Here is a 26550-nt window from a genome sequence, read left to right on the forward strand (position 1 = left end):
CCCCCCCCCCCTTACTGGTTGTACCATAGAAAGGTGGTATATCAAATCCATAACATGGGCATGACGCTGCAGCTTAGCAAACAGGCACAAAATATGTACCTGAAATGTAATAACTCCACTAAGTAGTGTGCAAGCAGGCTGTTTGGATATCATGTGCACGCTGGTCAGTGCTAACAGCACATTGAAGCTGCATGTGCTGGAATCGGTGAATATCACTGCATTTTGTCCCAATTGGCAGATATGTGTCAACACAGACTGTGCACTTGATGGGTGTAGGGAGGAAGAGGGGCATCTGCCCCCTTTAGATTTCTTATTCATTTGCTCATCCCCTCCACTCTAGCATTCAAAAATGTTCCACCCATCGTTTATGTGCAACTTATCGAATACTATGAGTGCAAGGCATTCATCCTGCACTTAGGTTTGTAAGCGATTGCATCTAATATTTGATATGCCAAAACAGGTTTAGGTGCCAAGTTACAGAATTTCCTTCACAAGGCCATTACCAATATTTACAGTTCCAAAAACAATGATCTTATTTTTACTTTTAAATATACTTAGAAGTCTTTCAAGGGCTAAATACTTCAGGCCTCAGCACCACCACTCCACTGCATTAGTGACTTCTCATAGCAGGAAGAATTATGTGTAAAATCGTCAATGGCCCTTTAGTTCTTATTTTCTACTTTTTTTTTTTTTTTTTTTTTACAAAACTCACTTTTCTGAATATGCGTTTCTATATTTTAAAGCATGCTTTTCAATATTTTTTAATAAACCACTTATCTTTAGATATTCCCTTTCAATTAATTTGACCCGGGAGAGGTAGACCCGACAGCAGAAACAGGTAGTGGTCCTGAGCTACGAATTCCTTCCCTCCCTTACCCAAAGTGGCAGCCGGTCAGCAGGAGGTAATGCTCAAAACAGGCTGCTTGCGGCCACCCTAGCAGGGCTTTTCCTCTGATGCATCAGACATGTCAGAGGAAAGGCTCTGCTGGGGCTGGCTGCAAGCAGCCTGTTTTGAGCGTTACTTCCTGCTGACCAGCTGCTGCTTCGGGCAAGGAAGGGAGAGAGGGAGCGATGAGGTTCACAGCTCAGGGCTGCCACCTTCTTCTGCTGCTTTAGGGCTTGAGGGAGGGGAGCTTTGCGGCTCAGGACTGCTGCTGCACTGGTGCTTTGGGGTGGAAGGGAGGGGGGTTCGCAGCTCAGGACTGCTGCTACTTCTACAACGTACTTTGGGGCTTGATGGAGGGGGAATTTGCGACTCAGGACCACTGCTGCTGGTGCTTCAGGGGACTTTTTTTTTCCATCAGCGATTTTTTTGCTGGTTGGGTGAGAGTGCCGGTTAACCAAGTACCAGTTAACTGAGATTCTACTGTATTTAATTTGACTCATCCTGTTCAGTGATGACAGAAACTGAGACATGGGTGTCAGTATTAGTACTGCTAGATTTTTCAGCAACTTTTGACACTGTGGATCACAATATTATGCTTGCATGACTGTCAGAAATAGGTAATAAAGGAACAGTATTTCCATGGTTCAGATCCTATCTATCAGACAGACAATAGTCCATACTGTTTAGCAGCACCTTATCACCACCATGGGCACTGACCTGGATCAGTATTGGACAAGGATCAGTACTATCACCTATTATGTTCAGTATCTACCATGGACTAAAAACAACAAACTTTGCCTGAACCCAAGTAAAACCAAGCTTCTGTTGGTTCCTAATACAAGTGGGTACATATTTGACATCAAAATCTCTTTTGAGAAATATGAACTACCCCTCAAATCACAAGTCAGGAACCTTGGAATACAGCTACATTCAACTCTTACTCTGATTCCCCAAATTCAAGCAACCTTCAAGAGCTTCTTCTATCATTTGCGACAACAATGCAGCCTTACATTTGAAAGGCAAATCTTGTCTCAATCGAGCATGCCATGATAACATCAAGATTAGATTATTATAATGCATTCATCTTCATCTTTGTTATCATCATTTATAGAGAAGACTTTCACAAAGTGTAATCGTCTGTTCTAACAATTTATTGTTTGATATCAAATTCCGTTTGAATATCTTTGAGAACTGATGCAAGAGCATCAAACATGTGGGAACTCTTCAGTCTTGGGGCAGGCTTCCTCTCTAAAGACTATCAATCCAGTGGACAGTCACCTTAATGGAAAATTTTCCTTGGGATGCCCAGCCGTCTCTTGTGATAGAGACATATGTCTGTTCACCAAGAATTGCTATCCAGCTTTAGCTTCATTTCCACTTCAAAGTTACCCAACTCATTGTCAGCATAGCTATTGCTAGCATTCTTAGTTGGCATTACTAATGTCAGCGAAGGCCTATGGGAAATTATATCAATCTGACTCTGGATGCAGAATTCTGTGCTCCTGCACAGAATTCACATCCATTAATCATTCAGCCAGACTGGATTGTTTATCAAGAAGATAGGCTGCTTGAATGGGACAAAGAAGCCAGAGACTAATCCCATCTACCATGCCTGCAAGTATCACACCCTCCTTATCAATTAAATTAACCATTGTTTCAAACAGTTTACAAATTCTAAACAGAAAGATACTGGGACATACAATAGTTTCTATATTCAGACTAAGATTCCAAGCTATAAAAGCCTCCTCTCTGCAACACACAAAAACCTATCTCTTGGCACTCTGGTCCTCTCTTCTATCTCTTGAGCTCTCTCTTTCTCTGTCTATCCTTCTCTTTATTTATGGAACACGAAGCTTGGACCATCACCCCATCCCCCTTTTTTCTCTCTCTCTGCCTCTCCTTAGAACTTCAGACTCTCTGTCTCTTTGTCTCTGAACTATGTAAGGCAGGGAAACTCTACTTAATTGTAATGCTTCATTGTAATGCTTCAGAATATTGCTTTTCTGTAAGACTATTTCTATAATATATTCTTTATGCAATCACCTCTGGCTGTGCCTCTTTGATTCTACTTCCTGGTGAATCTTCAGTGAGGGAACTGAACCTGGGACCTGGCGTTTGTAAGGGCGCCTCTCAAGTAACCCCACCAACCATATACTTTGTGGGACCACTAACAAACTTTACATTTATCACTGTTCTTTTTGGCTGAAGACTAGTAACCAGTTCAACATACACAGGCAACATATACACAGGATATATTCAATGAACAGTAAAATTTAAGATTAAATGATTAATTGTTTGCATGATGACTTGCCTCCTCGTCAACGTCTGTCCTCCTTTCCCCGTACCTCCCCTCCACCCAGATCCCTCCACTGAAGCAGGTTGTGGCCAGATGGGCCTCTGCGCATGTGTGGATGTCGACGCATTTCTGGGTGCCTTCCAGCCAGAGCACTGGGTTGTGTGCCACCGGCCAGAATGTTTGCGAGACACTGGTCTAGAGGGTTAAATGTCTTGCCCTAAGGGTACAAGGATCTTTCATTGGATTAGAACCTGGGCCTCTACTAAATCTCTTCCAGATGAGATGAGATGAGATTGCAGGGTGGTAGATTCAGGAGGAAAGTTGGGAAATACTTTTTCACAGACAATGGCACCATTTAGAGAATCCGTCCCTTAGAGCAGGGTTCTTCAACCGCCGGTCCGCAGAAATTTCCTGCCGTTCCACAGGGCCAGCATGTGCATCGGGCCCGAGACAGTGTTCTTCAGCTGCCAGTCCGCGGTGTGATCGATGCAGCGTTATCTTTGGCCCGGCTCCCTCTTCCTCACTGCTGCAGTGCACAAAGCCACGGGCAGCGGCTCCTACGCACGGCCTATACGTTGACAGGAAGCCTTCTCTCTGATGTTGCAATGTCAGAGGGAGGGCTTCCAGATGAGGTGTGGGACGCGTGAGAAGCTGCTGCTCGCAGATATGTGTACTGCGGCAGTAAGAAAGAGGGAGCCAGCCCAAAGATAATACCAGAGACGGCATAAAATGGCCAGGCGGAAGCAGGCCAGAAGGTAAAGCACAGCATGGAGCTAGGGAGACAACAAAGGTAGGGAGAATGATTTTATTTTTGAATTTAGTGATTGAATTGTGTCAGTTTTGGCAATTTACATCTGCTGTCTGTATTTTGCACTGTTCAGAAAGAAATGCATTTCTTTCTTTTTCTCTGGGGTTCTACTGTATGCAGAGTCTTTCATCTTAGGGTTTGTTTGTTTATGTTAGTACTTTTAGTTTTTGGTCCTGTATTTGTATGGGGTTATCTGTTTTCTGATAGAAATGAATGTTGAGAAGCATACAGTGTGCTTTATGTAGTTTAATTTTGTGGTTAACCATTATGTGTTGTTAATAAGAACATAAAAGTTGCCGCTGCTGGGTCAGACCAGTGGTCCATTGTGCCCAGCAGACCAGCAGTCCACTCACAGGAACTTGTCCAACTTTGTCTTGAATCCCTGGAGGGTGTTTTCCCCTATAACAGACTCCGGAAGAGTGTTCCAATTTTCTACCACTCTCTGGGTGAAGAAGAACTTCCTTACGTTTGTATGGAACCTATCCTCTTTCAACTTTAGAGAGTGCCCTCTCGTTCTCCCTACCTTGGAGAGGGTGAACAACCTGTCTTTATCTACTTACTAAGTCTATTCCCTTCAGTATCTTGAATGTTTCGATCATGTCCCCTCTCAGTCTCCTTGTTTCAAGGGAGAAGAGCCCAGTTTCTCTAATCTCTCGCTGTACGGCAACTCCTCCAGCCCCTTAACCATTTTAGTCACTCTTCTCTGGACCTTTTCGAGTAGTACCGTGTCCTTCTTCATGTACAGCGATCAGTGCTGGACGCAGTACTTCAGGTCTTGGGTCCGATGCTGTTTAATATCTTTGTAGGGGATCTGACTCAGAGACTTTGAGGCAAAATTACACTATTTGCCGACGACGCTAAACTATGCAAAGTTGTGGGCAGGGCATCGGAACCTGACAGCGCAACCAGGCCCAACACTATGGAACAAGACCTGCTTGTATTGGAAAAATGGTCCAGTACTTGGCAACTAAACGTTAATGCCAAGAAATGTAAAGTAATGCACCTTGGAAGCGGAAATCCATGCAAAACATACACCTTGAACAGTGATAACTTAACAAGAACTACTGCAGAAAGGGACTTGGGAGTTCTCATCAGGGAAGATATGAAAGCTGCTAATCAGGTGGAGAAAGCTTCAGCAAAGGCCAGACAAATGCTGGGTTGCATCAGAAGGAGCTTTATCAGCCAAAAGCCGGAAGTCATACTACCGTTATACAGATGCATGGTGAGACCTCACCTGGAGTACTGTGTCCAATTTTGGAGGCCACATTATCAAAAGGATGTGAAGAGACTGGAGTCGATACAGAGAATGGCCACTAGGATGGTCTCAGGATTTAAAGACATCCCATATGAAGAACGCCTGATCAAACTACGCTTATATTCTCTCAAGGAGCGCAGAGAAAGGGGGGACATGATAGAAACATTTAAATACATCATGGGTCACATCAAAGTGGAGGAGGAAATCTTTTTTCTAAAGGGTCCCACGGCGAAAAGAAGGCATCCACTAAAATTTAAGGGAGGAAGATTTCATGGTGACACCAGGAAATACTTCTTCACCGAATGAGTGATTGATCGATGGAATGACATTCCACGCCAGGTGGTCGAGGCCAGTAGCATGATCGACTTCAAGAGTCGATGGGGCAAACAGGTGGGAGTACTACAGAATTATGCTCAAACGATAGATACTCCAAGGAAGAAGGGTTCTTGAGTAGGCAGACTAGTTGGGAGGGAGGGTTCTTGAGTGGGCAGACTTGGGCCGTCGGTCCTTTTCTGCCATCATATTCTATGTTTCTATGTTTCTACCATGGCCCGGTACAGCGGCATGATAACCTTCTCCAATCTGTTCATGATCCCATTCTTTATCATTCCTAGCATTCTGTTCGCTCTTTTTGCCGCCACCGCACATTGCATGGATGGCTTCATCGACTTGTCGATCAGAACTCCCAAGTCTCTTTCCTGGGAGGTCTATCCAAGTACCGCCCCAGACATCATGTATTAGTTCATGAGATTTTTGTTACCGACATGCATCACTTTACAATTATCCACGTTGAACCTCATTTGCCATGTTGATGCCCATTTCTCGAGCTTGAATATGTCACGTTGCAGATCTTCGCAATCTCCCTTTGTCTTCACTACTCTGAATAACTTCATATCGTCCGCAAATTTAATCACCTTACTTGTCATACCAATGTCCAGATCATTTATAAAGATGTTGAAAAGCATGGATCCAAGCACCGAGCCCTGCGGCACCCCACTGGTGACGCCCTTCCAGTCCGAGTATTGTCCATTTACTCCCACTCTCTGTTTCCTATGCTCCAGCCAGTTTTTAATCCACGTGAGTATTTCACCCTCGATTCCATGGCTTGCAATTTTCCAAAGTAGTCGTTCATGTGGAACCTTGTCGAACGCCTTCTGAAAATCCAGATATACAATGTCGACTGGGTCGCCCCTATCTATCTACCTGTTTACTTCCTCGAAGAAGTGCAGCAAATTTGTTAAACAAGATCTGCCTTTGCTGAAAACGTGCTTGCTGGTCTTCATCAGACCGTGTCCGTCAAGGTGATCTATGATGCGGTCCTTTATCAACGCCAAGGTCAGACTCACCGGTCTGTAGTTTCCCAGATCTTCCCTCAAACCTTTTTTGAAGATCAGCGTAACATTTGCCACCTTCCAGTCTTCCGGAATCTTTCCCAATTTGATCGATAGATTGACTATTAGCTGAAACAGTTCAACTATAGTCCCTTTTCAGTTCCTTGATGACCCTCGGATGGATGCCATCTGGTCCCGGGGATTTATCACTCTTAAGCCTATCAATCTGCCCGCATACCTCTTCTAGACTGACCGTCAACCCTGTCAGTTTCTTGTCTTTGTTTTCAGCATATAGCCTGATGGGTTCCGGTATACTGTGTATATCCTCTTCGGTAAATACAGATGCAAAAAAATGTATTCAGTTTGTCGGCGATTGCTTTGTCCTCCTTTAGCACTCCCTTTATTCCATGGTCATCCAACGGCCCCACCACTTCCTTCGCAGATCATTTCCCCTTAATATATCGAAAGAACAGTTTTAAGTTTTTCACCTCCTTGGCTATTTTTTCCTCATAGTCTCTTTTGGCCCCTTTTACCGCCTTATGGCACCTGTGTTGATGATGTTTGTGCTTATTTCAGTTTTCGTCCATTTTTGACCTTTTCCATTCCTTAAACGATGTTTTCTTGTCTCTGATCGCTTCCTTCACCTCTACAGTGAGCCATGCCGGTTTTTTATTCTTTTTCCCCACTACTAAAAGACGCTCACTGGCTACCAATTGGCCATAGGATTATGTTCAAAATAATGCTTCTCATTTTCAAAACTTTAGCATCCAATGAACCACAATTTATTTCTAGATCACTAATCTCACACAATACCCAACGTCCACTTCGATCATCTGATCAAAATCTACTTTCTGTACCCTCTTTGAAAATCATAGGGACAAGGAGATCAGACATGTTCACAGTGATGGGACCACAATGGTGGAATGCCCTTCCTCAGTATATTAGAACCGAACACGACATCGTAACATTTAAAAAACTTTTAAAAACTTATTTATTTAATGACGCTTTTAACACTTGAAATTTTTATTTGCTTTAGGGATACTTCCTAAATTGTGCTTTGGTTTTATAACCCCTTACCTCTTCATTTTACTTTTTTTACCGAACCCAAGATTGTAATTTTTTAATTTCTTTCCTCCCACCTCAAGTATGTATTTTATGTAATTATATTGTTAATGTGTTAGTTTCTCTGTTTTTTTACTTGGATTATGTACATCGCCTAGCAATTTTAATAGGCGATTCATCAAATGTTTAAATAAACTTGAAACTTGAAACTTGGATCCCTTGTTGATAAACGGTATATATAGATTTTGCACCTCGGTGACTGTGTCCTTAAAAAGGGACCAAACTTGCTCTAGTGTTTTTATAGTGCTTATCCTCTTCTTAATCTTCTTCCCTACCATGAGTCTTATCCCTTCATAATTCCCCTTTCTGAAGTTCAGTGCCTTGGCCATCGTTCTGGACCGATGTTTCACCCCTGCGTCCAAGTCAAAGTGGATCATATTGTGATCACTGTTTCCCAGTGTCCCTTCTACTTCTACATTTGTGCTGGTCCTCGCAGTCCATTTAGAATTAAGTCCAGAATTGCATTTCCTCTTGTATTTTCCTTGACAAGTTGTTCCAGGAAGCAATCGCCTACAGCATCCAGGAATTTGGTCTCCCTAGCGCAGCCGGAGGTGCCTAGGTTCCAGTCTATCCCCGGATAGTTGAAGTCACCCATGATAATTGCGTTGCCTCCCTTGCAGTTGTGTTCAATCTCGTCTGTCATTTCTCCATCAATTTCTTCGGACTGCCCTAGGGGTCGGTAGTAGTTGCCGATCTTCGTTTCCAGTCCATTTGTTCCCAGAATTTTGACCCATAGAGACTCTAATTTATCCGCCAGTTGTGGCGTGTTCTCTCCAGTAGATTCAATTCCCTCTTTGACGTATATGGCAAAGGCCCCCACCTTTTTGAGCCACTCTGTCTCTGCAGTATAGTTTGTATCCCGGTAGCACAGTTTTCCTCAGTCCACCATGTTTCCGTGATGCCGATGATGTCAATGTTATCTTTTTGTGCCATAGCTTCTAATTCACCCTTGCATACACTTGAGTTTGCGCCTATTCCTTTCTTGCATTTCCTTCCGTCTTGTGTCCCTTTCGATCTGTCTTGCCTATGATCTGGTAAGTCTTCCCCTCTATCTTCCTGTACTGTATCCTCCGGGTATACTGGTTCCCAAACCATCGACTCTCTCTCTCGGTTGACTGTCTTCCTAGTGTAAAAACTTCTCAACTTCTCTCTTGATGTCGCTTGCAAGTAGTTTTGTTCCATCTCTGCTGAGGTGGAGTCTGCCTTCCTGAATAGCTTGCTCTTCCCCCAGAACATCGTCAAGTTGCGCATGAAGTGGAATCCTTCTTCCTCACACCAGTGCCACATCCACGCATTGACTGCTTGCAGCTCCATCTGCCTCTTCTCGTCGGCCCTGGGTACCAGCAGGATCTCCGAGAATGCTATCCTCTGCGTTCTGATCTTCAGCTTCCTTCCTAGCATCCGGAGCTGGTCCTTCAGTACTTCCCTGTTGTAGTTCCTGTTGTTCGTCCCCACATGGATCACCACCGCCATATCTTCTTCTTCCACACTGTCGATGAGCCTGTTGATGCAGCTCACTATGTCTTCTACCTTGGCTCCCGGTAGGCAGGTCACTAGCCGATCCAGTCTTCCTCCCGCTATGTGGCTGTCGACTTTTCTGATGATGGAATCCCCAATGATGATTGCTGCCCTCTCTATCTTCTCTTGATTCTCCAGCTGCAGGTCCATGTCCCTGGTGTATGTCCATCTCTCCAGCCATAGGTCCATGTTCTTCATTCACATCCATTTTTTCTCATCTTGTGTGTGTGTGTGTATATATGAAAAATGAATGGAAAAAATGGTGTTACAATTAGTACTATTAAGGAGGCGGGGTCTGGGGTGGAGATGTGCGGGGTCTGGCCCACGATTTAGCCCAGTGTTCTTCAACTGCCAGTTCACGGACTGGTGCCGGTCTACAAAATAATTATTTTATTTCCGCCAGTACATAGGTGTCAAAAGGTTGAAGAACACTGCCTTAGAGGTTCGTAATCAAAACTTGACCACGATATCCAAGAAGGTCATTTTTGAAACAAACTGGATTTGGACATTTCTGTGGTCAAAAATGAGTATAAAGCTAGGTGTCCAGGAAGCCTAGACATCCTGGCACCCAAAACATCCAAGTAGACAATTTTGGGGGGACATCCAGTGGTTCAGGTTTCAAAAATGGCCATTTTCCTGATTCCAAACCTGAAAATTTTTGCAGGAAATATCCAAGTTGGACCTAGACGTCCCTCAAAGGATCCCTGAATAAAAAGAGGATAGCATTGACATAAAACTCTTCGGATCAAGAGCTATGACTTCATTTATGATGAGCAGGAATATGCATGAGTGGTGCTTAAATGGCAGTCCAGCAGCGAAGCCAAAGCTGGACGGACTTCTATGGTCTGGGTCCAGTATGCGGCAAGATGGATTGGGATAGGCTGGAGTTAGCTTGAACAGTGACTTCAGCGGTGGAGCGGTGGAGCGGTGTCGCTGATTTCTATAGTCTGAGTCCTATGTACCACAATATGGATCAGGAGCAAGAATGCACATTATACTACATTCAAAGAGGGGAGAGATGTCAGATTCTGAAGAAGGGTGAAGAAAGGAGGAATGAGAGAGATTTTAGCTTACTGGATTGGGAAGGAGAGAGAGATGCCAGACCACAGAATGGAAGTGAAGGAGGGGAGAGAGAGATGCCAGACCGCAGAAAGGAGAGGAGAGAGATGTTAGACCACAGGAAGAGGGAGGAAAGGAGAGAGAGATGCTAGACCATGGGAGAGGAGAGAGATTCCAGGCTATGGGAAGGAGAGGAGAAAGATGCCAGACTATATGAGGGGGGAAGAGGGAAGATAAAGATGTCTGACAATGGAAGAGGGAGAGAGAGGGATGAGATGGTGCACAGGGATGGAAGAGAAGGGGAGACAGAGGGAAAATATGGTGCACAACAATGGGTGTGGCAGGGAAGAAAAATAGAATAAATGCTTCGTATCGATAGATGGGAATAGGGGAGAAGAAAGAGGGAGGAGATGGTATACATGGGTAGATTGGAAGGGAATACATGGAAAAGTAGATAGATTTTGAGAAGAAAGCAGAAAAATGGAAGAAAGTTGAATATTAAAAGTTAATGCTAAAGATGGATGTAGTCAAAATCCAAAAGACCTAGTGTTTGTCGAATAATATCCCTGAACGTAATTCAGTTAAAGATGGATGTAGGGCAGAAAGTGGAGAGAAAAACAGCAAATGGATAAGAAGGCCCTGGATACACAGTTAAAAGCAAAGACAGAAGGAAGTGCAGCCAGAGACTGGGAAAAGATGGTCAGAAAAATAAAATCACCAACCAACAAAAGTAGGGGAAATTATTTATTTTCAACTTAGTAATGGAAATGTGTCAGTTTTGAAAATTTACATCTGCTGTCTATATTTTGCACTGTTCAGGAAGAAATGCATTTGTTTTTATTTCTCGGTGGTTGTACTACATGCAGAGTTTGTATATATTAGTACTTTTAGTTTTTGGTCCCATATTTGCATGGGGTTATCTGTGTTTTGGTAGGAATGAATATTGAGAAGCAGTGTGCTTTGTGTAGTTTAATTTTGTGGTTAACCATTATGTGTTATTAATAAGATTATATTGTATGTGCAGTATAATTGTATTATATATTGTATTAATAAGATTATATTGTATGTGCAGTATGAAAATGAATGGGAAAATGGTATTACAATTAGTAGCATTATGGGGGCAGGGTCTGGGGTGGAGCTTTTGGTCCCCCCCCAAACAAAAAAGCATTCCGCTGCCTATAGCACTACTAGATGTTCACAGCACTATACATATTACATGCAAGTACTTTCTCAGTCTCTTGTAGGCTCACAATCTAACCCCCTCATTGCGCTAACCGATTAGTGAACACTAATCAAATTAGAGTGCGCTAAATGCTAACATGTTAATCTATGGATGCATTAGCCTTTAGCACGCACTAATTCGATTAGCACATCTTAGTAAAAGAGGAGATAAGTTTTTGTACCAAAGATCAATGGAGAGTGAGGTGACTTGCCAGGGGTCACAGAGAGCTGCAGTGAGAATTGAACCCAGTTCCCCAGGATCACACTCCACTCCACTAACCATTATGCCACTCCTCTACCATAGGCCTCCCCCTCTGTTATTGCTATTTCTATAGTTTATAGTTTATTTATTTATATCCCGCCTTTCCCAAAGAGGCTCACAACAGATACTGTACAGTACATGCGCAATCATAGTCATGACAACATACATACAACAAACAATTACTAACAATAAAAGGTTAATTAAGTGACCAGTGCTCCTTCATACAATAAGGAATACAAAATTCAAAGTTCCTACTTCATTTTACAGAAAAGGTGCTTTTTCAGTAATTTTTTTTTAATTCTGCAAATTTTTCTGCTGGCGGATATAATGGAAGCTTGTTCCATTCCCTGGGACTTATACATGAGAAAATACTGTCCCTAGATACCTGCAATCTTAATTACTCAACAGTTAGAATATATAGGTCCACACAGTTGACAGAACGCAACTGACGAGGTGGAGCATGTAGCAAAAAGTTCTCTACCAAATACTTTGGTGACAAATTGTGCACACAAAGATAGACTATTAACAGCAATTTATAACAAATCCTGTATTTCAATTTAAGTTATTACAATGTGACATAACATTCAATGTAAGTCATTATAATTCAATTTACCTTAAACATTGCCTATTTCCAGGTTTATCTCATTGTTCCAAATATGATTATGCTGACATTTGCTCATTTTACAATTATTAACAGGGTAAGGGAGGTAGTTATCAAGGTGCTTTATGGCAACATTATTTGTTCCTTAATGTGTGCTAAAGCACACTAATGCACATTAGAGAGATCTAAAGCTGTCAAAACAGCAGTCAGAGAGGCCAAACTCCGAATGGAGGAAGAGCTAGCACGGAAAATTAAGAAAGGGGATAAATCTTTCTTCAGCTATATTAGCGACAGGAAAAGAAATAAAGATGGGATAGTACGCCTGAAGAAATCGGACGGTAACTTTGCGGAATCAGATTCTGAGAAGGCAGAACTACTAAACCAATACTTCTGTTCAGTGTTCACCCGCGAAATGCCGGGAGCTGGTCCACAGCTGCAGAAAGGAGATAATCAGAAAGACCCATTTCAAGATTTCGAATTTACGCCCAGTAGCGTCTACGAAGAAATATCAAGACTCAAAGTAAACAAAGCCATGGGACCGGATAACCTACATCCCAGAATGCTCAGGGAGTTAAGGGAAGTCCTGGCTGAACCATTATCTGTTCTTTTCAATCTTTCCCTAAGCACAGGAAGGGTCCCCTTGGACTGGAAAACCGCTAATGTAATCCCACTCCACAAGAAGGGCTGCAGGACAGAGACAGCAAACTACAGACCAGTGAGTCTCACGTCTATAGTCTGTAAACTCATGGAAACACTGATCAAACAGAATATTGACACAATCCTAGACGAAAAAAAACTGCGTGATCCACACCAACACGGGTTCACCCAGGGAAGATCCTGCCAAACTAATCTGATTAGCTTTTTTGACTGGGTTACTAGACAACTGGACGCTGGAGAGTCACTGGACGTGGTATACTTGGACTTCAGTAAAGCATTTGATAGCGTCCCTCATCGAAGATTACTGAACAAGCTAAAATCGATAGGATTAGGAGACACTCTAACTACATGGGTTGGGGATTGGCTGAGCGGTAGACTTCAGAAAGTGGTGGTGAACGGTACCCCATCCGAAGCATCAGAAGTGATCAGTGGAGTGCCGCAGGGCTCGGTCCTGGGCCCGATTCTATTCAACTTATTCATAAGAGATATGACGCGGGGACTTAGAGGAAGGGTATCACTGTTCGCCGACGACGCCAAACTTTGCAACATAGTAGGCAGAAGATTGTTACCTGATGATGATATGACACACGACCTACTGCTTCTGGAACAATGGTCGACTACTTGGCAGCTAGGATTCAATACTAAAAAATGCAAGATAATGCACCTGGGAAAGAGAAACCCGTGCAGAACTTATGTTCTAAATGGTGAGACCTTGGTTAGGACCACGGCGGAACGCGATCTAGGAGTGATCATTAGTGAGGACATGAAGGTTGCCAATCAAGTGGAGAAGGCTACCTCCAGGGCAAGACAAATGATGGGATGTATCCGCAGAGGTTTTGTCAGCAGGAGACCTGAAGTTATGATGCCATTGTACAGAGCCATGGTGAGGCCTCACTTGGAGTACTGTGTCCAGTTTTGGAGACCACATTACCGAAAGGATGTGCTGAGGATCGAGTCGGTGCAGCGAGCGGTAACCAGGATGGTCTTGGGGCTCAGGGATCTCACGTATGAAGAAAGACTAAAGAAATTGCGGCTGTACTCACTTGAGGAAAGAAGAGAACGGGGAGATATGATTGAAACGTATAAGTACATCACGGGACGCATCGAGACAGAAGAGGATATCTTCTGGCTCATGGGACCCTCGACCACCAGAGGGCATCCACTGAAAGTCAGGGGAGAGAAGTTTCATGGAGACTCCAGGAAGTACTTCTTCACCGAAAGAGTGGTGGATCATTGGAACAGACTCCCACTCCAGGTGATAGAGGCTAGCAGCGTGACGGAGTTTAAGAGAAAATGGGATACTCATGTGGGATCGTTAAGGGAGTAAACTCAGGGGGGAGGGATACTTGGAATGGGCAGACTTGGTGGGCTATAGCCCTTTTCTGCCGCTTTTTCTATGTTTCTATGTTTCTATTATATGACTGTAATTCATAATAGCTTAAGTTAAAAACAAAAGGAATTGACCCCAAGATATCCACACAGAAGAAAATCCAGAGAAAACCCAAAATACAAACTCTGTGGATTGACGATGTTCCTAAATGAACTTTATTTGAAAGAGTCAAAGTTCCAAAGGTACACCAAAATCATCCAAATAAAAATAAATTCATCCACATAAAAATAGGTTATCCACATAAAAGCCTTAAAGGACCTAGTCCGCTAGGGATACAGGACCCAACACGGTCCGCGTTTCGACAAAAAGTCTTTTAGGACCCCCAGGGATGAATTTATTTTTATGTGGATGATTTTGGTGTACCTTTGGAACTTCGACTCTTTCAAATAAAGTCCATTTAGGAACATTGTCACTCCACAGAGTTTTTTTTTTTTAATAGCTTAAGTTAACATATGTTATATAATAATAAGATTAATATACTAATGGGGAGATAATTAATATTCCTCTGTGATTATGATCAATAAACTTCCTAATTATCACAGCTCTTAATTATATTATGTCTTACTGTGCAATAATAAACCATAAATAATTCTCCATGCACTGTTTTTTTTTAAATAATTTTTGTTTTTATGTGAAATGCTCAGACCCTACACCCCGTGATTGGTGATAAACTCCAAACTGGGGTTCATAAGGGGACCATCATAGCAATCACCGTCCCCATACACCTACCAAACCATATAACATCAATTCAAAGTTAGCTGCATAGCGTCAAACAAACATAATATTGAAGAATAAATCTTCAAGGACTTATCTGAATATGGAGGTGGTGTTGATTATTATGAGCCCCAGATGACTTTAAAACGATTACTTCATTCGTTATCTTCTATAAAAATTGTGCTGATATCCCGTCCCCCCGACTCGAGTTTCACATCTTCATCAGGGAAGGACACTGAATTAGCTCTCCTCAACGAATGAGCAACCCTGCCCTGTCCTGCCCTAGTTGCTCATTCGTTGAGGAGAGCTAATTCAGTGTCCTTCCCTGATGAAGATGTGAAACTCGAGTCGGGGGGGACAGGATATCAGCACAATTTTTATAGAAGATAATGAATGAAGTAATCGTTTTAAAGTCATCTGGGGCTCATAATAATCAACACCACCTCCATATTCAGATAAGTCCTTGAAGATTTATTCTTCAATATTATGTTTGTTTGACGCTATGCAGCTAACTTTGAATTGATGTTATATGGTTTGGTAGGTGTATGGGGACGGTGATTGCTATGATGGTCCCCTTATGAACCCCAGTTTGGAGTTTATCACCAATCACGGGGTGTAGGGTCTGAGCATTTCACATAAAAACAAAAATTATTTTTAAAAAAACAGTGCATGGAGAATTATTTATGGTTTATTATTGCACAGTAAGACATAATATAATTAAGAGCTGTGATAATTAGGAAGTATATAATAATAAGATGCAAATCATGCAAATGCATGTAAAACATTGCTATGTGCATTTAATAGCACAATTTGCGGTGAACCCAAAAAGATGCATTAGTCCTGGAAAATGCTGGCAAAATATTTCTATCCTGCTAGCAGTGGGTTGCTAAGACTTGGCCAATGCTCCTAAGTGGCATTTTAAATTAGCCATATATGACCCTGGTTTCCCCCTGCTCCTACAATCTCCATCCTCAAACAATTTTCCCCAAAGAGCTTCCCTCTCTTTGTAAAGTTTTCCTCAAGAGCTTCGCCTCTCCCAAATAAATTCCCTAAGGCTCCTGAGTAGACACCCTTCCCTAAGACTCTCCCCTAGTAGATCCCCTTCCCCTGAGCCTACCTTATGGGTTCCTTAGCATTTAGTAAGTTTGGGGCAGGAGTGATCCCATTAGCTCCTGCCCCTTGTGACAATAGGTTCTAAACTGTGTGAATAACTCCTACAGGAAGTCTTGTGGTACTACTGCAGAGGGTCAAGCTGCTGCATAATGAGGGTTCTACAGAGGTTAGGGAGGGGAGTTTACTCAGAAGAGGGACAGCTCTTTAGATAGGAAGCTCTTTGGGGCAGAAATTCTTCAGAGGGAAGGTTCAGGGAAAGAAGGTCTAGGGCTGTACAAGGATACTTTAAGGTACTCCCAAGGAGTATCAGGTCATGGCTTAGTGGCCCAATGAGATGTTATGTAATGTGGCTTGCAAAGTTGATCACAAGTAGTATTATTCTTATACTGAAGGAGTGACTAACCTCCTGACATATATCAATTTTTAATAAAAGCCCAGCTATTACCACACCTATATAACAACCCCTAAGTTGTTTGTTTGAGCTACACCTATTGCACACTCCCTTGGATAAATCACTTCATAAAGGCTAATGAATCTTAATAAATTCATGAAGCAATTCATGAAAGTTGGATTATGGCACTGAGTAGATCATGGTGAAAATTCTTCCCAATGATTAAGGGGGAAATTCACCATACAGTGTTAGGGACTTAAGTGAAGTTATTTGATCCTTAACACAATTTCAAGGCCCTAATGCCACCTGATTACAATTATCACAATCATATTTAAGTCATTGTAGATTAAGCAGTAATGAGATCTACAATATTCAAATGCATGTTTTGTAAGTCATTTCTATGCAAATACCCTAATGTGACTTGTGATACACCACAAGACGTTTTAGGGCTTTAAGATCACAGTAAAATAACCTCAGCTTTTTGCTGGAGTTATTTGACCACCCAGGAGTATTGATCCACAAAGCCATGGCCCAATGGTCCCAGGCTGACAGCGCAGTGTCCTTTCCTACCTCAAGATCTACCCCCACCCCAGATGAAGCTCCATCCTGGGTTGAAATCCCCCACATGAGCATAGCCCCAAAGGAGCTATCTTTGACAGCATTGGTGGTCCGGGGGGGAGGAGGGTCATCAGACAGTAGTGAGTGCCAGTTGCTCCTGTACAATCCAATGCCTGCAGTAAAATACCCCCCTTACAGAATTACCCTCTATGGATCTGTGATTTCTGGGAATTCAGTGCAAACTACCCATGTATGATATAAGCTGCAAATTTCTGCATTAATGTCACTGGTGTTTTCACTGACTCTTTTGGAATGTTCCCAGCACCTGAGGTATAGGTGTGACATACTGTCAGTTATAATGGAAGGTAATGAGCAAAATCATCGACATTAATGAAGAAAATCTTTTCTTTTCTTTTTTTTTTAATAACTTACCTTTGAAAAAATGAGGTTAAAACCCTCCCATTGCACTATGTGAAGTGCAGATTTAGAAATGTTGAAGCTCATCAGGTTTACTTGGTATCTGTGCAAAGTCTGGTGAAGTGAAAGCCAGTATAGAAGACACAGATCCTTAAAAGAACGACAGAATCAGACACCTGGGAGAATCCAATACAGATTTAGAAAATAAAATCTTGTTCTCTCATACTATGGATTTTTCTATAGTACAGACCTTCTTCCTTGCTTTCTGTTTTTCCAGCCTGCTGCTGATGTTCATACGGAAGACATTATTCCAAAGACACAAACTTCCTCCAGGTCCAACACCTCTTCCTTTTGTAGGCAACTTGCTACAGATAGAAACCAATGGAACAGGCAAAGCTCTTATGAAGGTGAGTCTGGTTTCCTATCTTGTTCTTTTACTGTGAATATAAGATCAGCCATACTGGGTCAGACCAATGGTCCATCCAGCCTAGTCTCCTGTTTCCTACAGAGGCCAATCAAGGTCACTGTACCTGGCAGAAACTCCAACAGTAGCAATGTGAAAGAAAAATGGTTTGTTTTAACCTGTAAATGTTATCCTCTTGTGAATTTCATAGTCGCTTCTGTTTCCATATTACTGGTAGGAATGTGCCCAAAATGCACCAGCAGCTGGTAAAGTGGGCTGTGCCACACACCCAGGTGATGGACGATAGTCTTATCTCAGCACACACTTTAGTAGACATAAGGGCAATGATGGAGGGCTGGCAAATAGACAAGAGAGGAACTACAGTGGCTCCTGAATATTTTCCAACAGTGATGAGAGCATGGTTAATACAGTGAAGAAGTGGGGCTTTGATGAGATTGTTGCACCTGGTAATGCGATTCTCTGAGCCTGGGGACCATGGGATTGGCAGCATGTCCTGAAGCTACTAATCAAAAAGTGCAGATAAATGTTGGGTAATTTCACTAAAGTGTGAGAAGTGGATATGGGTTGCTTAAGAGGCAGGAAGCATCAGGGATACTTCTGCCCCACCAGCTCATTCAGAAGGTAGACAATAGATAGAATTCCATCTATCTGAAGCTGGACAGTTCAAATTTAACCTTATTTAGGTTAACGGAGCACTAAGTAGCCCTCCATCAGATGGAATCAGATTCTGAGACTGGCAATGAAAGTTCCCTGTGGTGTTAAGATTGGACAAACTTGACTCAAGTAATGGAAGTCTTGAAGCCTTTAAAGATGCCTCTGAGCTCATTTACAGCCACCCTGTTTGCAGTCCTCCTGTTTGTAAATAAGTTGAAAGCATAAGCTTGTATTAGCAACTTGAGAAAATCCACTCAATGCTGTCCAAATTACAAAAAATATTGTCTATGTAGCACTTCTAACAATATAGGTAGATGTTTAATGAAATCCAAGGTATACAAAAACTGTTCCTCGAATCTGGCCACATATAAACAAGCTCTCATAGTAGTTCCCCAAGTCTCTAAAAACATCCATTGGTCAAACTTAAAATAATTATGTTGCAATACTATAGATGCAAGATGAGTGCTGCCTGATTCACCGATTCACTTTGGTGAATCAATTTGAATGGATTCATTGTCCAAGAAATCAGACTCAACGATTCAGTGAAGAACACTCCCCAACCCCCGGAGACCTAACATACCTCTGAAGCCTCCTAAAGCAGAAGCTGTGGGTGGTCAACAGCGGCATCATTCTGAATAGGCTGCTCATGCCCTGCCCCACCGTAGCCTTTCCTCTGCTGCATCACTGACACGGCAGAGGGAAGCAGGTCACGAGTAGCCTGTTCAGAGCGATGCCGCTGCTGACTGTCCACCACTGCCGCAGCTGCTGCTTTAGGAGGCCTCGGAAGGATATCAGGTCTCACAGTGGAAGAGTCAGTGAGGTGTTTCTGCACAGTGGTATGGTAGGGAGGGAGGGAAAACTATTGTGCAGGGGGATGGGAGGGTGGTAGAGATGGAAAGCTTGTACATAGGTGAATGGGTGGTGGGGGAAAGCTGCTGCTCAGGGGAATGGAAGGGGAGGAAAGATATTGCACATGGAGGGAGAGACGAGGGAGAAAGAATTTTTGGGGCGGAGAAGAAGAAGGGAGGGAAGAGGTAGAAAGATGTGAGAGGGAGAAATCCTGCATATGGTGGAGAGGAAATAGAGATGTATGAAGAAGAGAAAGGGAGAAATGTTGGGCATAGGATGGCGGGCAGGGAGAGATGGTGCATGGGGAGAGAGAAAGAAATGTTGCACATCATAATGGAGGGGAAGAAGGGAAAGATGCTGCATGGAGAGGAATAGAGACCCAAGGCACAAAGCAGGGAGAAAGAGAGAGAGAGAGAGAGAGAGAGATGGTAGACAGTGGGAAAGAAACAAATGTTGAATATGGCAATGAAAGGTCAAAAAAAAATATTTTTATTTTCTATTTTGTGATTACAATATGTCACATTTGAAATGTGTATCCTGCCAGAGCTGGTGTTAGACAACGAGCATGAGTTAGGACCTAACAGAGAGAAAAAGTGTTTCTTGTTTATTTTATTTACACCACAGCGCCAGCATGGGATTGCAGATAGAAAAGGGGGTGGGTGGGCTACAAAATAAACCTGCCAGGATGTTAGAAAGAAAACACCTGATTGGGCAGGAAAAGCAAATCGAATTGAAAATTTTTTCCATGAATCGGGCAGCACTAGGCGAGATACTGAACACTTCAGGGAAGGGAGATAGGGAAGGAAAGATGCTGGATACCTTGTTGTGGGGGAAGAATGTAGGCAAGGGAAGTAGAAGAATGCAGAGGATCTTGTGAATATGTAGGCTGATAAGAATAGGGAAACAGAGAAGCATATTTCAAAATTTAATCTCATAAATCACAGGTCAATAGTTAAACTCTAAGGTCAGTATTTTTTGTAAAAACTGGCTGGGGTGTTTAAATATATCCCACCTCAAAATTTCTCTGGAGATTGAGTGTCTTTCTTAATCAGCATTCAAACCAAATATCCACTCATAAATACACTTAAATGGACACACATCTCTTCGGTACCCAATTTTTTCTCTTTTTAGATTAATGTGTTAAGTGACTGTCCACCACAGCTTATTAAGAAGAGAGAAAAGAAAATGGGAGAAAAAGACCTCAAATCTGCTTCATGGGTCTATAAAAACTCCCAATATCCTCTCAATCTCTTCTTTATTAAACTTTTAATCCTTCCAATCATATAATGGATCATAAATCCAACAGAAAAGATCACAAGGAATACAGGTGAGCTGTCAGATGTTAAACATATGCAGAATTATCAAAGCATATTTGTACTTAACTGGCAGTCATAGGGATTCAAGACAAACATAAGAACATAAGAATTGCCATCTCTGGATCAGACTTTGGGTCCATCAAGTCCGGTGATCCTCACACGCGGAGGCCCCCACCAGGTGTACCCTGGCCATATCACCGTATGCTTATCAAGTGAGATGTGCATCTAATTTACCCTTACCCGAATCACTTTATGCCACTCTTAAGGAGATGTGCATCTAGTTTACCCTTAAATCCTAGAACGGTTGATTCTGCAGTTACTTCCTCTGGGAGAGCATTCCAGGTGTCCACCACTCGCTGCGTGAAACAGAACTTCCTGATATACGGCCTGGACCTGTCCCCCCTCAGCTTCTGTTTATGTCCTCTTGTCCGTGTCACATTGGACATTGTAAATAACTGCTTCCCCTGCTCTATTTTGTTGAATCCTTTCAGTATTTTGAAAGTCTCGATCAGATCTCCTCACAGTCTCCTCTTCTCAAGGGAGAATAACCCCAGTCTCCTAAGTCGTTTCTCATAGTCCAGGTTCTCCATACCTTTCACCAGCTTTGTTGCTCGTCTCTGCACCCTCTCTAGCAGTTTTATATCCTTCTTTAGGTATGGAGACCAATGCTGGACACAGTATTCCAGGTGCAGTCTGACCATGGCTCTGTAGAGAGGTATTATAACTTTCTCTGATCTACTCGTAATTCCCTTCTTTACCATGCCTAGCATTCTATTTGCTTTCTTCGCTGCCACTGCACATTGCGCCAACGGTTTCAGGGTCCTATCTATCACTAAACCCAGGTCCTTTTCCTGTTCAGTCTTTCCCAGAGTTACACCTGACATACTATACTTGTGTTCTTTGTTTTTTCTGCCTAATTGCATTTTTCCACATTAAACTTCATCTGCCATTTATCTGCCCACTTCTCCAATTGATTCAAGTCGCTCTGGAGTTCCTCGCTGTCCTTCTGCGATCTGATTGCCCGGCATAGCTTTGTGTTATCTGCAAACTTGATGATTTCACTGGATGTTCCTTTTTCTAGGTCATTTACGAAAATATTAAATAAGATGGGTCCAAGTACCGAGCCCTAGGGTACACCGCTAGTCACTTTTTCCCATTCTGAGAACTTCCCATTTATGCCCACTCTCTGTTTTCTGTTCTCTAGCAATTTGCCTATCCATCTTAGTATATCTCCCTCTATTCCATGGCCTTGTAGTTTCCTGAGAAGTCTTACATGTGGAACCTTGTCGAACGCTTTCTGAAAGTCCAAGTATACAATATCCACCGGTTCTCCACTATCAATTTGTCTTTTCACTGTCTCAAAAAATTGAAGTAGGTTCGTCAAACATGATTTCCCTTTCCTGAACCCATGTTGACTGGCTCTCATCAGGTCGTGTGTGTCTAGGTGCCGGACTATGCTATCTTTGATCAGCACCTCAACCATCTTTCCAGGGACAGACGTGAGACACACAGGTCTGTATTTGCCTGGCACTCCTCTCGATCCTTTTTTAAATATCAGCGTGGCGTTCGCTATCTTCAAGTCGTCTGGTATCTGTCCTGTTTTGATTGACAGGTTGGCAAGTTTTTCCAATAGTTCTCCGATTTCAAATTTCAGTTCTTTTAGGACTCTCGGATGAATCCAGGAGATTTATCATTTTTAAGTTTGTCGATCTGGTGGTAAATCTGGTCCAAGTCCACTTTTACTGTGGTGAGGCTGTCCTGTACGACTCCCTTGAACACTTTCACTGTGTCAGGTATGCAGGTAGGGTTAGTCTCAGTTAGGGCACTGGTCTTTGACTAGAGGGCCGCCGCGTGAGCGGACTGCTGGGCACGATGGACCACTGGTCTGATCCAGCAGCGGCAATTCTTATGTTCTTATGTAATCCCAAACAGAGCTAGTTTTAGACATTCTGGAGACTAGGGCAGAAATTAAGGAGGTGGCCCCTGATCCCCTTTCCTCTCTGCACCTTCCCCCTGATACCCCCCCCCCCCCCCGATATCTCCACCTCCCATTACTACTGCACATAAAACAACTTTAAATGACTTCTTCACACACAAAACAAAGACAGCACAGATACTTATCGTAATAGTTGTTATCCAGGGACAGCAGACAGCTTTTTTTACATATGGGTGATGTCATCCATGGAGCCAGGATGCGGACAGCCTCTCAAGCATACTTGCTTGTAGTAAACTTCAGAAGTTTCGAGTCAGCCGCACTGCACGAGTGCCTTCTCGCCCAGCACAGGGCGAGTCTCCTCAGTTCAGATAGCTAGCATAGAAGCCAATCAGGGGAGGTGGGTGGGTTGTGAGACTAGCTGCCTGCTGTCCCTGGATAGCAACTAGTACAGTAAGTAACTGTGATTTATCCCAGGAAAAGCAGGCAGCCTATTCTCACATATGGATGACCTCCAAGCTAACCAGAATGGGATGGTGGGAGCATTGGCAGTTTAGGAGAATAAATTTTTTAACACTCTCTGGCCAAAATGGCTATCCCATCTGGAGAAAACATCCAGACAATAATGAGAGGTGAAAGTATGAACCGAGGACCAGGTGGCAGCTTTGCAAATTTCCTCAATAGGAGTGGATCTGAGGAAAGCTACTGAAGCCGCCATGGCTCTGACTTTGTGGGCTGTGACTCGACTCTGTAAATGCAATCCAGCCTGGGCATAGCAGAAAGAGATACAAGCAGCCATCCAATTGGAGATGGTATGCTTAGAAATTGGATGTCCCAACTTGTTTGGATCGAAAGAGACAAAGTTCCAAGTAGAAGGCCAAAGCACATTTACAGTCCACAGTATGAAAAGCTGATTCTCCAGGGCAAGAAAGCACAGTTACTTACTGTAACAGGAGTTATCCAGGGACAGCAGGCAGCTATTCTCACATATGGGTGACGCCACTTACGGAGCCCGGATGCAGAAGCCTCGCAAGCAGACTTGCTTGTAGAAACTAGAAGTTTGCACGAGTGCCTTCCCGCCCAGCGCAGGGCGCGTCTCCTCAGTTCAGATAGCTAGCAGAGAAGCCAACCAGGGGAGGTGGGTGGGTTGTGAGAATAGCTGCCCGCTGTCCATGATAACCCCTGTTACGGTAAGTAACTGAGCTTTATCCCAGGACAAGCAGGCAGCTTATTCCCACAAATGGGTGACCTCCAAGCTAACCAGAATGGGATGGTGGGTGTGTTGGTAAATTAGGAGAATAAACTTTGTAATACTCTCTGGCCAAAATGGCCATCCCGTCTGGAGAAAACATCCAGACAATAGTGAGAAGTGAAAGTATGAACAGAGGACCAAGTGGCAGCTTTGCAAATGTCCTCAATAGGTGTAGATCTGAGGAAAGCTATTGAAGCTGACATTGCTCTGACTTTATGGGCTGTGACTCTACTCTGTAGTGTTAATCTAGCCTGGGCATAGCAGAAGGAGATACAAGCAGCCATCCAGTTGGAGATGGTATGCTTAGAGATTGGATGTCCCAACTTGTTTGAATCGAAGGAGACAAAAAGTTGAGGAGCAGTTCTATGTGGTTTGGTGCGTTCCAAATAGAGAGCCAAATAGAATAGCTGATTCTCCATGATGAGAATGAGGCTTTGGAAAGAACACTGGAAGAACAATGGATTGGTTGAGATGAAATTCAAAACCACTTTAGGTAGGAATTTAGGATGAGTATGGAGGACCACCTTGTCATGATGGAACACAGTGAAAGGTCGATCAGCAACTAAAGCTTGCAGCTCACTAACTCTTCGAGCAGACGTGAGGGCAATGAGAAACACCACTTTCCAAATGAGATACTTCAGATGAGCCGTAGACATTGGTTCAAATGGAGGCTTCATCAATTGAGCAAGAACAATATTGAGGTCCCAAACCACTGAAGGCGGTTTGAGAGGAGATTTGACATTGAAAAGTCCTTTTATGAATCTGGAAACCACCAGATGAGCAGAGAGGGGTTTCCCTTCAATAGGCTGGGTATCCTGCTTCTTTATCGCCCACCTACCCCATGGAACAAATCCTCCGAACTCGTTCTCGAGACCATAACAAACGCCTTCCTCAAATTTCAAAGATTACTGATCATTGGGGACATCAATCTCCACCTAGATGACATCACCAGCAAGGATACGACTGAATTTATTAGCTTCATCACCTCCCTTGGTTTCCCCCCACCCTGCACCATCCCCAACCCATGAAAAGGGGCACACACTAGACCTCATTAGTTTCCTCGATCTTACCGCTTACAAAACTTCAGCCGATGACACTCGCTGGGAACATGTCCCCTGGTCCAACCACTTCTTAGGGGCTTTCTGTCTCCCCATCTTCATGTCACATCTTGGGGCTCCACCCCGCATTTCCAATTCCATTACCTTCCGTATAAAAATTACGAGCGATCTGTTCTGGACTAAATTTCTCAACCTATTCTCCGCTCCTAAGCCTGCAGACTCAGAAGCTAACTGGCAAAACTGGGTCGCTCTCTCCGAGTCCACCTACCACTTCCTCGCCCCTCTTTCCACTAAATCCATCTCCTACTCCCGTAAGGCCTTTTGGTACCTCCCATATCACACAGAATTAAAGCAGAAATGTCGAGCTCTGGAGCGCAAATGGAAAAAATCTAAATCCCCTATAGATAGACAGTCCTGCAGAGTCAATATTAAGTTGTACAATAGAGTACTAAAAAAGCAAGGAAGAACTTCTACGGTGAAAAAATCTCCAGATTCAACAACCAGAGTAGTACACTATTCAACATCTGGCGCTCCTTAACTTCCAAAAAAGACTCCACCTTGTTCTCCTCCTCTCCCTCAGCCGATGTTCTGGTAAAATTCTTTAACGAAAAGGTCTCTACCTTGAGATGCTCCTTCCCACCTGGAGTCTCCTACAACTCTATGATACCCACCGACTCCAATTCTACCCTAATAATCTCCAAACCTATCCCAATCAACAGATCCTGGACTACCTTTGAGCACGTATCCAAATCCCTGGTCTTCAAACTCTGCCTCAAACTGAAATCCTGCAACTGTTCCTTGGACCCATTCCTCTCCTACCTATACGAGAAAATCCCTGCTCAGGTCATCTCATCTATTACCAAACTCATAAACTCCGCCCTACATTCGGGCCTTTTTTCCCCAGAAATGGATCATATTGCCTTGACCTCACTACTGAAAAAAATCTGACCTAGACCCTTCCACACCATCCAGCTCTCGCCCAATAGTTAATATTCCTCTCCTAACCAAGATGCTAGAGTCCATCATATCTACCCAACTCTCATCATACTTAGAGAGATTCTCTATTCTCCTATCTTACCAATATGGTTTTCGTCCCAACTTCAGCACCAAATCCCTATTGACCTCCTTAATCTCAAAGGTTCAACAACTTCATTCTCGAAATAAGCTCGCCGTCCTCCTACAATTTGACCTTTCCGCTGCTTTCGACGTTGTCCATCATAATATTCTTGTTTACCAACTCTCTGAGATAGGCATTAACTCCACAGTCCTAGACTGGTTCTCAAAATTCCTACGTTCTCGTTCTTACACTGTCAACATTGTCGTCCGCACCCTTAGGCAGGAGGCCCAGGAATGCAGGGACGATAATTATGCTCTTGTGACCTAAGGTAGGATACACAAGGAATGTCAGGATATACGTATTCAGGATTTTCCCCAACACCAAAAAAACCCAGAGGAGCCAAAATGA

The 26550-nt window shown here is 43.2% G+C and overlaps 1 protein-coding gene across 2 annotated transcripts in view; it reads left to right on the plus strand.

Annotated features, from left to right (window-relative positions):
• Positions 1-17676: 17676 nt before the first annotated feature.
• The window catches only part of LOC117365082 (cytochrome P450 2G1-like), a 50784-nt gene continuing 41910 nt past the window's right edge, over positions 17677-26550 (plus strand). The window contains exon 1 of one of the 2 annotated variants that reach the window (XM_033955009.1): positions 17677-18006. In XM_033955009.1, coding sequence (XP_033810900.1) covers positions 17827-18006 — 180 coding nt within the window. In that variant the 5' untranslated portion in view covers positions 17677-17826. Of the gene's footprint in view, positions 18007-19389; positions 19489-26550 lie in introns of those variants that run through there. The other variant, XM_033955010.1, reaches the window with a different exon arrangement.

Source organism: Geotrypetes seraphini, chromosome 8, assembly GCF_902459505.1.
Source record: "Geotrypetes seraphini chromosome 8, aGeoSer1.1, whole genome shotgun sequence".
NCBI lineage: Eukaryota > Metazoa > Chordata > Amphibia > Gymnophiona > Dermophiidae > Geotrypetes > Geotrypetes seraphini.